Source organism: Grampus griseus (assembly GCF_964374135.1).
Source record: "Grampus griseus genome assembly, chromosome: 12".
NCBI lineage: Eukaryota > Metazoa > Chordata > Mammalia > Artiodactyla > Delphinidae > Grampus > Grampus griseus.
This window is the reverse complement of record NC_139006.1, coordinates 40,747,055-40,758,050: the sequence shown is the minus strand read 5'-3', so window position 1 is coordinate 40,758,050 and position 10,996 is coordinate 40,747,055. Positions and strand designations below refer to the sequence as shown.

Below are 10,996 nucleotides of genomic sequence, written 5' to 3'. Positions count from 1 at the left end.
TGGCTCGAAGGGAACGTGCCTCAGTTTCAGAGGTGGAGGGCAGGTAGCTGTAAGGATACCACATAGGATTACTATATCCAAATTTTAGAATTGTTTTAGTCCTGATGAGCAAATACTATGCAGGAGATACAGAAGTGCTTGCATAGCCTTCTCTGCTAGTGAGAGTGGTGCTGGGTAATAATATTGGTCTAGTACATGGTTCATTATTTTGTAGATAAAACTAGATTCCTACTTCCCATTGACTTCTGTTAGCTTCTCATGCAAAGCTTTAATGATAATATATACATCCATCTCAGCTCCTCTACTAGACAGTTTTTGCCCTCAAGGAATTGATCATCATAATCTAGACTTGGTTGGCAGCAGACTGTACGTGGGAAGCCAAGTGGAGTTGCAGGTTCATTTATTCAGTTTGTTACTTACTATTTTATGAACAGTATGTGTCTCCCCGATTGGATTGCATATTCCTCGACTGTAGATCCAACACTGAGCACACACGGTACCTCACCAGCATGTGCTTGGTAATTATTTGTAGAAAACTGTGTTGTACGTGGCACATTGAACAGGTGCTGAAGAATGAATACAATTAAAAATGACCAGCAAGCCAATCGTTTTATGTTAATAAAACATCATAATTTGAAGAGTACACTGCATTTATTTAACCCCATAAATTATAACATCTTAACACATGTAAAATTTTTGTATTTTTAAAGTGCTTTGCAAGATATTTATTTTTTTTAACAAGTGGAAAACAGTGTTCTTTAAAAGACATCAAACTTTTAAAGTGATATTACCAGAAGCATGTAAGGATTTGTTCATCCTCTTCAAGAAATGGGATTTTTATGTAAAATATATATGTAGCACTGAATGCCAAAATGATGGGTATGTGTGGTTGGAATTAAAAATGAGATTTGCTAATAAACCCATCGGGATGGTGTCTTAAGTCAGAACGACCTTGAGAGGGGAGAGGGAGGGGTGTTGGGTAATCAGTGCTTCCGGAGGTGAACTTCCCTGCCTTGTGGCCTTGTGATGGGTTGAGTTAGTGGTCAGGACAGCCATTCAGACTGACAGTCCCCCGGACTTCTGCAGCTTCAGTGACAGGGACAGGAACGTGGTTGACTTGAATATTCTTCAGGCAGCCAGAAAAGGATCTCCACACGGGAAGCTTCAGGGTTTTCCAATGAGCTGAAAGACAAAAGGAGAGGCATTTGATGGCTCACGCATACTGTCAAGTGAATGCACTCCGTTAAGAAACGGTCTTATTAGAGCTAAAGGGACCCAGGCTCTCAGTCCACCGAGTCCTCTCCTGCTTTAAGCAGGCACCCAGCACAGCCCCTGCTGTGAAAGGTCAGCCACAAGGCTACTCTGCACATCCTTCAGAGAAGGAGATTCCACAGCCCAAATCAATAGATAATGACTCTGAACTCTAGTGCTTTTCATGGGTCATGGAAGACCTATAAAATTAACCACCAGACCATTTGGAGGCACATAAATCAATGAAGGCTGACAAGGCTCTTTCCAGGCAAAATTCCAGTCTTGAACTTGACTCTGATTCACCTGACTCTGATCACCCTGCCTGATTCCCCCATTCTGGCTCCACACAGCTTAATAAGTCACCATAACTAAGTGCCTGGAGGGGAGAGACCAGTTTCTCAGGCCCTTTTCTGATTCTTTATGATATCAGGCTTCTAGGTTCATGCAGGCTCTTAGGAGAGGCTTATAAATTATAGGCTTGGGGGGCTTCCCTGGTGGCGCAGTGGTTGAGAGTCTGCCTGCCGATTCAGGGGACACAGGTTCGTGCCCCGGTCCGGGAAGATCCCACATGCCGTGGAGCGGCTGGGCCCGTGAGCCATGGCCGCTGAGCCTGCGCGTCCAGAGCCTGTGCTCCGCAACGGGAGAGGCCACAACAGTGAGAGGCCCGCATACCACAAAAAAAAAAAAAAAAAAAAAAAATTATAGGCTTGGGACAAGTGGAAGCAGCAGCCACGTGGCCTGGGCTGCTGGGAAACGTTCTGTTGCTGGCAGTCCGGTTTCCCCACAAGCTGGAGAAAGAGTCTCACTGTCTACATGGTCCAGCCAACGGCTGCCCCTGCTGATATCCCAACAAATGTGATGCCCCCACCCACGGGTTACGATGGAGATGTTAAGAGTTGACGTGGGACAACATGGGTGTAGAAGTCAGCACAGGGGTTACCTGGGACACCTCCAATGTGCAGATGCTCCTGCGTGCGAGCAGTGGGGACGGGGTGCCGTCCAGCGGTGGAACTATGGTCTGCGTCCAGTTTCAGGTGCAGGATGTGCTGTTTTATGGTGACTGCAGGGAAGGAAAGCAGGTCAGGTCTATCACCTGAGAGCCCTGCCCACTGTATAATGTCTACACCGGGCATCATCATCGGCTTCTTTCTCACTCACTCCTGTTGGACCTGAGGGAGCACGGCTCGCAGGAATTCCATCAACCTAAGCACAAATTCAACTAATTTCTCCCCACCAGGTGCTGTTTAGGTGCTTCCACCTATATTACAGAATTTAATCCTTAAAATGAATCTGTGAGGAAGATATCATCACTCTCGTTTCTCAGATAAGAGACTGTGACCCTCCATCACTGAGGAGCTTGGCAACATGGCTTGGTTATAAATTAAACAAGTTGGGATTCAAGCCCTGGTTTCCTGTCTCCAGAGGCCAGTGCTTATTTCACGTGATCTCTGGTTCTTTCCAAGAAGACACTGACTGACTGCTGAAAACGGACTCCAAAGACAGTGGCTTTTGACCCTCCCAAATAAAACTCCTCCAGCGTCAACAATCTTAACCAACTGCAATGCAGTTAGCTTTCAAATTAGCCAAGAGGCAGCTACTTTTAACAAAAGATATTTTAGCCAATACAGGTTAATATATCTCCAAACTTGTATGCGCAAGTTATTCCTAAAATAGCAGATTCGACTTGAGAGTTTATGCCTGCTCCCCGTCAAGTGGTTTGTCTAAATCCTTGGCATTAGTATTAAATGTTGTTGAAAAAAATAACCCAACAATGAACTTTACCTATACTAAGAGCAAACATTTACTGAGCACTTAGGACGTGCTGGACACTGCTAAGCACTTCACACGCATTATCCCATTAGTTTTCACAACCTTGGGAGGTGTATACTATTTTTACCTCCGTTGTACAGATGAGAAAACTGAAGATAAAGAGAAATTAAGTAGCTTGCCCAAGGTCTCACAGGGCTGGAACTGAGACCTGACCTCTGTTCTCTTTGACTTCAGAGGCAAAATCTCAATCACAGTGTTATGCTACCTTGAAAACAAACATAGCTTATCAGTTTGCTGGGTTCCACACCGCCCCCCCCCAAAAAAAACTCAGTGTGTTATGGAGAACTGGAGCCGTGAATTACATAAATACGACTGGAGTTGAGAATAGACATGTTCCCAGCACCTTAACCTGGTGGGCTGACCCTGGTCAGACGCTAATGGATGGATGAACTGAGGGAGCGTTTGGGATGTTCGAGTCCAGATGGAAAGGGAGACTGTTTCAGTCTGTGAACAATAGGCTACTGGACGTCATACCTGTCACCGAGTGCCACTGTCCATCACACAGAGATTGCTTTGGTGTGACCGATGTCAGGATCCCACCTGCCTCGCTGCCCACAGAGGCCGTGACCTGGAACACACATGCATTTTCCTATTTCCTTCAGAAAGGCAGGTGGGGCCCACTTCCTGCCATCTTTCCTTCCCAGCCCTTGCACCCTGACCACCCAGGAGCACTTGAAACATGGGTACACCCTCCCGCACCAGGTGACCATAGAGGGACAAAGGCTTTGCAGGAATCTCTCTGTTGCACCCCTTTCCAGGCAAGTGAGCTGCAAACCCAGGGCCTGGCCTGAAGTTACTGCCAAAGGTAAGGAGCCTTTCCCACTGACTCCCTACCCCGGTCCCATCAGGCCTGACTCAAAGGTTACTGATTAGCACCGAAGATCTGCCTTAGTGATTAGCATGTGACAGTAGCTCTGTTTAGGAGGACGTGTACAATTTGGAAGGCAAAAACGTTGGCTGAGGCCTATACCCGGCTGCAAGGGGCAGCCAATTATAATAATTCCACGAACGCAGGACTTAAAGAGGGGTCTCGTCCAAGGAATTCAGCACGCTAACTGACTGAGTTTGCACTGGGCACGTGTCAGGGGTCAGGCACTCAACGTGCTGTTGTGCAGAATCCCGCATTCCCACTCTGGGCCAGGATTCTCCAGGGGCTGAATCAAGGTCAATGAAACGAGAGGGCTAAAATCAGCCTGTTGATAAGTAATTTACATCTAATTTGCATGTAAGCAGACAGTGCAGCCTTTTCTCAGGCAATTTTCAAGCTAAGCAGTGTCACAGCTGTTAGGAAGGTTATCAGGTCTTGATTTCGTGTTTGGGGGAGTATTTCCTATCCAGAAGCTCTCACCAAAGATGCTCCCCAACCCCTCCCCTGAAAAGCCAGCTTTGTCTGAACCACCGTTAAGCATAGTTCCTTGCTTCTTGGGCCCGCAAGAGGCCTGCTCAGACTTAAAGCTGTAACTTAACTAAAAAGTGTCCAAGAGTTCTGACTACTGTATTTTATTCTGAGAGTCTTCCCTCACATTCAGTAAACTGGAAGGATAAAGGTAAAAGAAAATGCTATATTATCAATCTTTGCTTTAAGGCCTTAACTAAGAGAGGCTTCCTGGAAGGATTTGGTTTGAAAGAGATTGTTTTGCAAAGGAAAGAGATTAAACGTGGGTGGTGAACATAAGATATTGAGTAGGCCTGTGAGCAATGGGAAAGATGGAGCAGCAAAAGCACATGGCTGAAGAAGGAAGCCATGAAAAGCTAAAGGAAGGCTGGGTGGAGACCCTGTGGCCGGCTTGGCTGCAGAGACCAGAAGGGCTTGGTGAGCTGTGTAGAGAGGATAAAGGGAATCTGAAGCTGACCCAGCGGATGTGGGGCATGGGCAAGGGTGTGACATGGTGTAGATGGCTGGTGAGAAAATCCATCCCATGAACTCTGGTGCTGCCCTTATAAATAAAAGTAGAGGTGTGACAAGGGTGAAGGGGAGGTGAGAAAAATGAACATTTACTGATAAATGTTCATATAAAATAAATAAAAGTAGAGGTGTGACAAGGGTGAAGGGGAGGTGAGAAAAATGAACATTTACTGAGTATATGGCAGCTTCTCCTCTCTTGACAAAAGCCCTTAAATATAAGCATCATTCTCCACATTTTAAAGATAAAGAAATTGAGTCAGAGAGAGGTTAGGTAACTTCCCGAGGGCCCTATAACTAAGTGGTGGAGCCGGAATTCAGCCCAGCTTGTTTGAATTTGCCCAATTTAAAAGATGAAGAACAGAAAACATGATGACCAAATTACTTAAGGAAAAGGGTAAGTTAGCCCTGAAGTCAGGCCTCTTAAATACAAGATTGGATTCCACTCTCTACCGTAACTCCACCTACCATGGTCTCCAGAAGTGGAATCTGGTTCTAATATAAATTCACACACCCTTCCCATGTCATCCGACAGATACACACCTTTCCTGCCTCCATATAAACAGATAAGTGCTCCCCGGGTTGATTTCCGACGTGAATTAGAATTCCAGTGAGACTTCTCGGGCGAATGCTGAAAACAAGCTTAAATTCTGGCCCCAAAAGCACGGAGTTGGCTTTCAAAACAAAAATAAACAAATAATAGTTTAAACATCATAATTCCAAAAAAAGGATAAGAGTTCTTCAGAATCGAAGCTATAAAGATACAAAGCCTTCCAAACTACTCCTTACCTAGGATGACATGACCTCCTTCTTGAGAAAAATAGATGCCTTTCTCCAAAGGGCCATCCAAGCAGGGAGACACCCCAAAGCTTGCAGAAGCGGTGTCCAGGGGTTTCAAATCCAACTGAAAGTTCCTCAGGCATCCCACAAAGCTGTTTTGGGGGAGGGTCTGCAACCAAGCAGAAGAGAAAGCAAACTGTATTACCCACAACTCCCAGAAATCCATGCACAGCCAAGGTTAAGGGCAGGGGCAGTTGTCCAAAAGAGGAGGAAGGAGGGGGATTCATCCATCCTGCTTCCAAGAGTCAGGTGGGCCTGACTGGCTCCATTTTGGCTCCCTCCACAGTGCCAGAAAACCCAGATACCAGGTGTTTGGTGGGTGGTCGAAGTTTGAATGTACCATCAAACCAAGGGCAGGGGCAATGGAGATGGCAACCTAGCGTGGAAACAAGAATACAGAGGGTGACTTGACCCTGGGCCACAGTCAGAGCTGCAACAGGGGAAATTGCCACCTTGCTGTTCCCAGATCTCACCGTCTCTTTGCAGGTACGAAATACTTCTTAGGGTTTCATGAGCCCGTGTGATAGCTTAATGCAGGGCGGCCGGCTGAAAAACGAGGCCAAAACATTCCTAAAATAATGAAGGGTAAGAAAGCTCCCTACGCTGTTGGGCCCAGTGCACCATCAACAAATCACGAATGCCACAGGGTCAAGGTCAGACACAGGGTGCGGGATCAGGGGGCTTGCGTGGAGCCCCCACGGCTGCCGAAAGCTGGCCTGAAACAAGGGCTCCTCACCTGGGGCTCAGGGACAAGCTTCTGGGGTTCTCTGACCCCTTAAATTATATACCAGATGTCTGTGTATTTTCCTGGAGAAAGGGGCTATAACTTTCATGAAATTCTCAAAAAAGTTAATAAAATCACTGAATAAAATCCCTCTACTCTCTTCTGGAGTAAATGCCTTTAGGACTCTGGAATCCTACACGACGGATGCAAGACATGGTAATTTTAAGGGAATCTAGTGGTATTATAGATGCATGTGGTGTCAGTGTCAACAACAAAGTACTGATTGGGGCCCCTAAGAAATGTTACTTTCTTCAGATTTGCCATCATGTATAACAAAGAGTCTGTATCTGACACCACGCTCAGGCTCTCCAGTTCAGGCCATAACCTAACATGGAATCACCAAAGACTGGCTGCAGGTTTTGGTATTTGGAGGCAGCCACTGGCTGATTGGATGTTGCCTCCCTTTGAAAGGATATGGAGGAGGGTATTCGGTGGTTTGCACCCTCAGGTTGAAGGAAGGCTGCGAATAGGACCTTGCTGGTAAAGGATGTTGTAAATGGGGTGCTACTGATTGTCTCAGATTTTAGGATGTTGAGTGTGATTTACCCAAGTCAAAAGAGCACCCAGGGCTTCCCTGGTGGCACAGTGGTTGAGAGTCCGCCTGCTGATGCAGGGGACACGGGTTCGTGCCCTGGTCCGGGAAGATCCCACAGGCCATGGAGCGGCTGGGCCCGTGAGCCATGGCCGCTGAGCCTGTGCTCCGCAACGGGAGAGGCCACAGCAGTGAGAGGCCCGTGTACCGCAAAAAAAAAAAGAGCACCCAAATTGTGCCCCGAATCACTACCCCATCCTGTGATTTCTCTGAGAGGGAAAAAGGTACAGAGGTTGCAGAAAAGCAAACACTGAGTATCCTCTTTAGCAATTATTAACATGTTATACGTTATATATGTATTAGATACCATAATACATACACTATATCATGTTATATATTATTTATGATACATATATAAAAGTTATTACATACAACAAAGTAAAACAGTACTTTGACTTGCTGGGGCTTTGGCCCAAACCACAGTGCAAAACTCAAGTGGGCCAGCCTGAGTCCTGTGGAGATACCAAGGTCAAGGCCACGTTAGCCTGACCGCCTAGACTCCACGCTGGCAGAAGTGACCTGCTTTGATTACGTCCATTTCTGGCCCAGATTTGAGTCTCGGCCCTTCCCCCCAGCTGCTAGCACACATCACACCAGAATGGGCACCAGCGGAGTGGGAAGGGGCAGGAGGGGCTCAGCGCCTGGCAGCACATTTGGAGGAGGACAGTTCCTGGGCCGGAGCTGTTGACGGGCCATCTTCACTTTGTGTGCAAAAAAGGCAGATCTGGGAGAAGAGTGACAGGCGGGTTCAGCCACCCCAAGTAGTCAGGGGCAGTGAGCCCTCTGGCCACGTGGAGAAGACAGGGGGAGGGCACCCACAGAACGCCACCCTGGGGCCACGGTCCCATCGGAGCCTTTGAACCTGAAAAATCCTGGTACGCACCCCTCCTTCTTGGGGACAGACAAACTTGTGACTTTCTCCTTAACCCAAATTTTCCCCAAGTTTGGTTCTTGAGATAATTTTATTTCAGTCACCAAATAACATTAAAATACAGATTCAGTTATTAAAATAAAGTATTTTGATATCCTTGAATGTATGGTATAATTATAAAGTTTATAGGGTGACTTGTTCTTATCTGTGGCTCTGAAGCATAACTATTTACCTTTGGTTTCCCTGAAGGAGACGATCCCAGGTAAACTGGTGCTCTGAGGCTGACGGTGGAATTTCCGGGCAAACTTCCCTCCCGGGCCCTCAGACCATCCACAACCAAGCGCCCCCTTTCTCCATCTTGCCCAAATGCCACCTTAAGGATAAAGAAAATACGTTAATCGTATTCTTACCTTTGACAACTGGCATTGTAGTTTATTAGTGGTCACAGGAAATTTTTTTTAAAGTTTTTCTGTCCCTTCAAGTAGCTTTGAAAAATCAAGAGTTTTCACCACAGTATCATCATCATCATTTTGTGAGATTATGTCAGATATTAAACAGAGTGAGCTTAAAACATGAACTAAAAAAAGATTTCTCAAAAGTAAACAAAAATATACATGACTGGAAATTTATACAAAAGATAAATAACTGAAGAACCAAAGGATCATAAATAAACATACATCCATGCAACAGAGAGGAAGGAAGAGAGTATGCGGAGCTGAGACGGGAGAAAGCCACGTGCTCCTCTGAGCAGGGGTCCTGGAGCAAGGGGCCAATGGCTACTCCTCTCCCAACAAGGGGATCAAGTGTTTTAAACTCTTTGCTAAAAGTCAGGATCCCTGGGCTCTGGTGTGGACTCTGCCACCTCATGGCTACGAGACTATTCACAAATGACTCTCCAGTGTAGATGCCCAGCTGTGACCTCTGGCCTCTACTATCTACTGACACCTGGGCTTAAAGGTCTGATAGGCAGCTCAGCCGCAGGATGTTGACAACAGAGTTCCCACTCTTGCCTAGCAACACCTACCTCCTGCCCATCTTCTCCCTCTCAGCAAAGCTTCCACTATTGACCCAATCACTGGTCCAAAATCACAGGACTTGATGTTGACTCCTCTCTTTCCATCAGCCAAACCTCTTGGCTCTGCCTTTAGAACACATCCTGGGTGGTCTACTCTCTCCCCCTCTACCTCAGCCTCTTGAACCAAAGGCAATAGCATCCATCTGGTCTACTTACTTCTATTTTTACTCCGTTTTAGACACTTTAGCTAAAGAGGGTTTTGAAAATATCAATCTGTTTGTGTAACGCTTTTTTAGTTTTAGACTCTCTAAAAGCTTCAGAGAGACTCAGAATAAAATCCCAAATCCTCACCTTGGCCTTCAATGCTTAAATGACCTGGGCCTGCACCTCACTCTTTTTTTAAATTAATTAATTAACTTATTTTTGGCTGCGTTGGGTCTTCGTTGCTGTGCATGGGTTTTCTCTAGTTGTGGCGAGCGGGGGCTACTCTTCATTGCGGTGCGCTGGCTTCTCATTGCGGTGGCTTCTCTTGTTGCACAGCACGGGCTCTAGGCGTATGAGCTTCAGTAGTTGTGGCTCACGGGCTCTAGAGCACAGGCTCAGTAGTTGTGGCGCACGGGCTTAGTTGTTCCGCGGCATGTGGGATCTTCCTGGACAAGGGCTCGAACCCGTGTCCCCTGCATTGGCAGGTGGATTCTTAACCACTGAGCCAGCAGGGAAGTCCCCCTGCCTCACTCTTGAATCCCACTTCTTATCCTTTCTGTTCTGTTCATTCAGCTAACTCCTAACTTAGGGTCTTTGTACTTGCTGTTCCCTCTGCCTGGAAATCCTTCCTATAACTTTATATGATTGATTGTCATCTCTTGGAGGAGGCCTTCTTTTACTGTCCTATTTGAAACAGTCTCCCTACTCGGCCACTTCCTTACCTTGCTTTAGTGTTTTCTCAAAGCAGTAGCTGACATTATATTGGGGATTTTTTTGTTTATGTGCTCCAGGATGGCAGCTTATTACATATTTGTTGAATGACTGAGTGAGTGTAACTTGTCAAGTCACTTAAGTTTTCTGAGTTCCAATTCCCTCGTCAGAAAACAAAAATACATAGGTCCCTTCTTTCCTTAAACTGTATTTCTTTAACCCTGGGAGGCCTTCAGGCAAGAGCTGAGATGCTAGGGATGTGGGTGATTACACCTGGGCTGGCTACAGAGAAGGCATTCCAGACTCACAGGGGGCCTGGAGACTGGAAACTGTCCTGAAGGAGAGAAATGGTCCAGGGAGCAAAGTGTGGGAAAAGGCAAGGGGAGTGGTGCAGCCCAGGGAGGTGCATGGGGGGTTGGGGGCGGCGGGTAAAGAAGCAGGGAGGAAAGCCCGTCTCGGCATGTAGGATGACATCCACACATGGCGCGTTCAGGAGTCTCTGGGGCCGAGGCGCTGGGGCGCTCAGTGCCTCTGACCACATGAGCTCTCCCAGTACTTGTGCCCTCTTGCCGGGAAGAACGCTGAGACTCCCGTCTTCAGCTATTCAGCAGTGAACTTGGCCCCAGCGGAGGCTCTAGGGCAGCCCCAGCTCTCACCGTGTGCCACTTCCCGTCACTGCACTTCTCTTTGCTTTTGAGCTTCAGTTGTTTCCCTCCTGCCCCCAGTGCAAAGACCAGGCGTCCTTTCGAAAGATAAAGAGCCATAAAGGAGTTCTTAGTGCCTGTGTAAAACACGAGCCCTCTGGACGCCGTTGTCTGCAAGTCCACGGCAAACTGTGACCTGTGGGGAAAAGAAAGCAAAAGGCGAAGGAGGAAAATAAGAGGCTTTTAGTGTTTCTTCAGATCTCCATAGCTGGGAGAGACAGTGAGGAACAAAACCCTACAACCTCCTTATTTAAATGAATAAACTAAGGTACTTCTTGATTAAACGACCGT

General features: G+C 46.9%; 1 protein-coding gene across 4 annotated transcripts in view; it reads right to left on the bottom strand.

The window, feature by feature from the left end:
• Positions 1 to 674: 674 nt before the first annotated feature.
• Positions 675 to 10,996, bottom strand: part of LAMA3 (laminin subunit alpha 3) — a gene marked incomplete at its 5' end in the record, with an annotated part of 240,762 nt that continues 230,440 nt past the window's right edge. For all 4 annotated transcript variants that reach the window (XM_082667718.1, XM_082667719.1, XM_082667720.1 and 1 more), the window contains 7 exons: positions 675 to 1,182; positions 2,192 to 2,311; positions 3,556 to 3,649; positions 5,528 to 5,658; positions 5,774 to 5,933; positions 8,304 to 8,444; positions 10,658 to 10,841. In XM_082667718.1, coding sequence (XP_082523844.1) covers positions 1,037 to 1,182; positions 2,192 to 2,311; positions 3,556 to 3,649; positions 5,528 to 5,658; positions 5,774 to 5,933; positions 8,304 to 8,444; positions 10,658 to 10,841 — 976 coding nt within the window. In that variant the 3' untranslated portion in view covers positions 675 to 1,036. The remainder of the gene's footprint in view (positions 1,183 to 2,191; positions 2,312 to 3,555; positions 3,650 to 5,527; positions 5,659 to 5,773; positions 5,934 to 8,303; positions 8,445 to 10,657; positions 10,842 to 10,996) is intronic.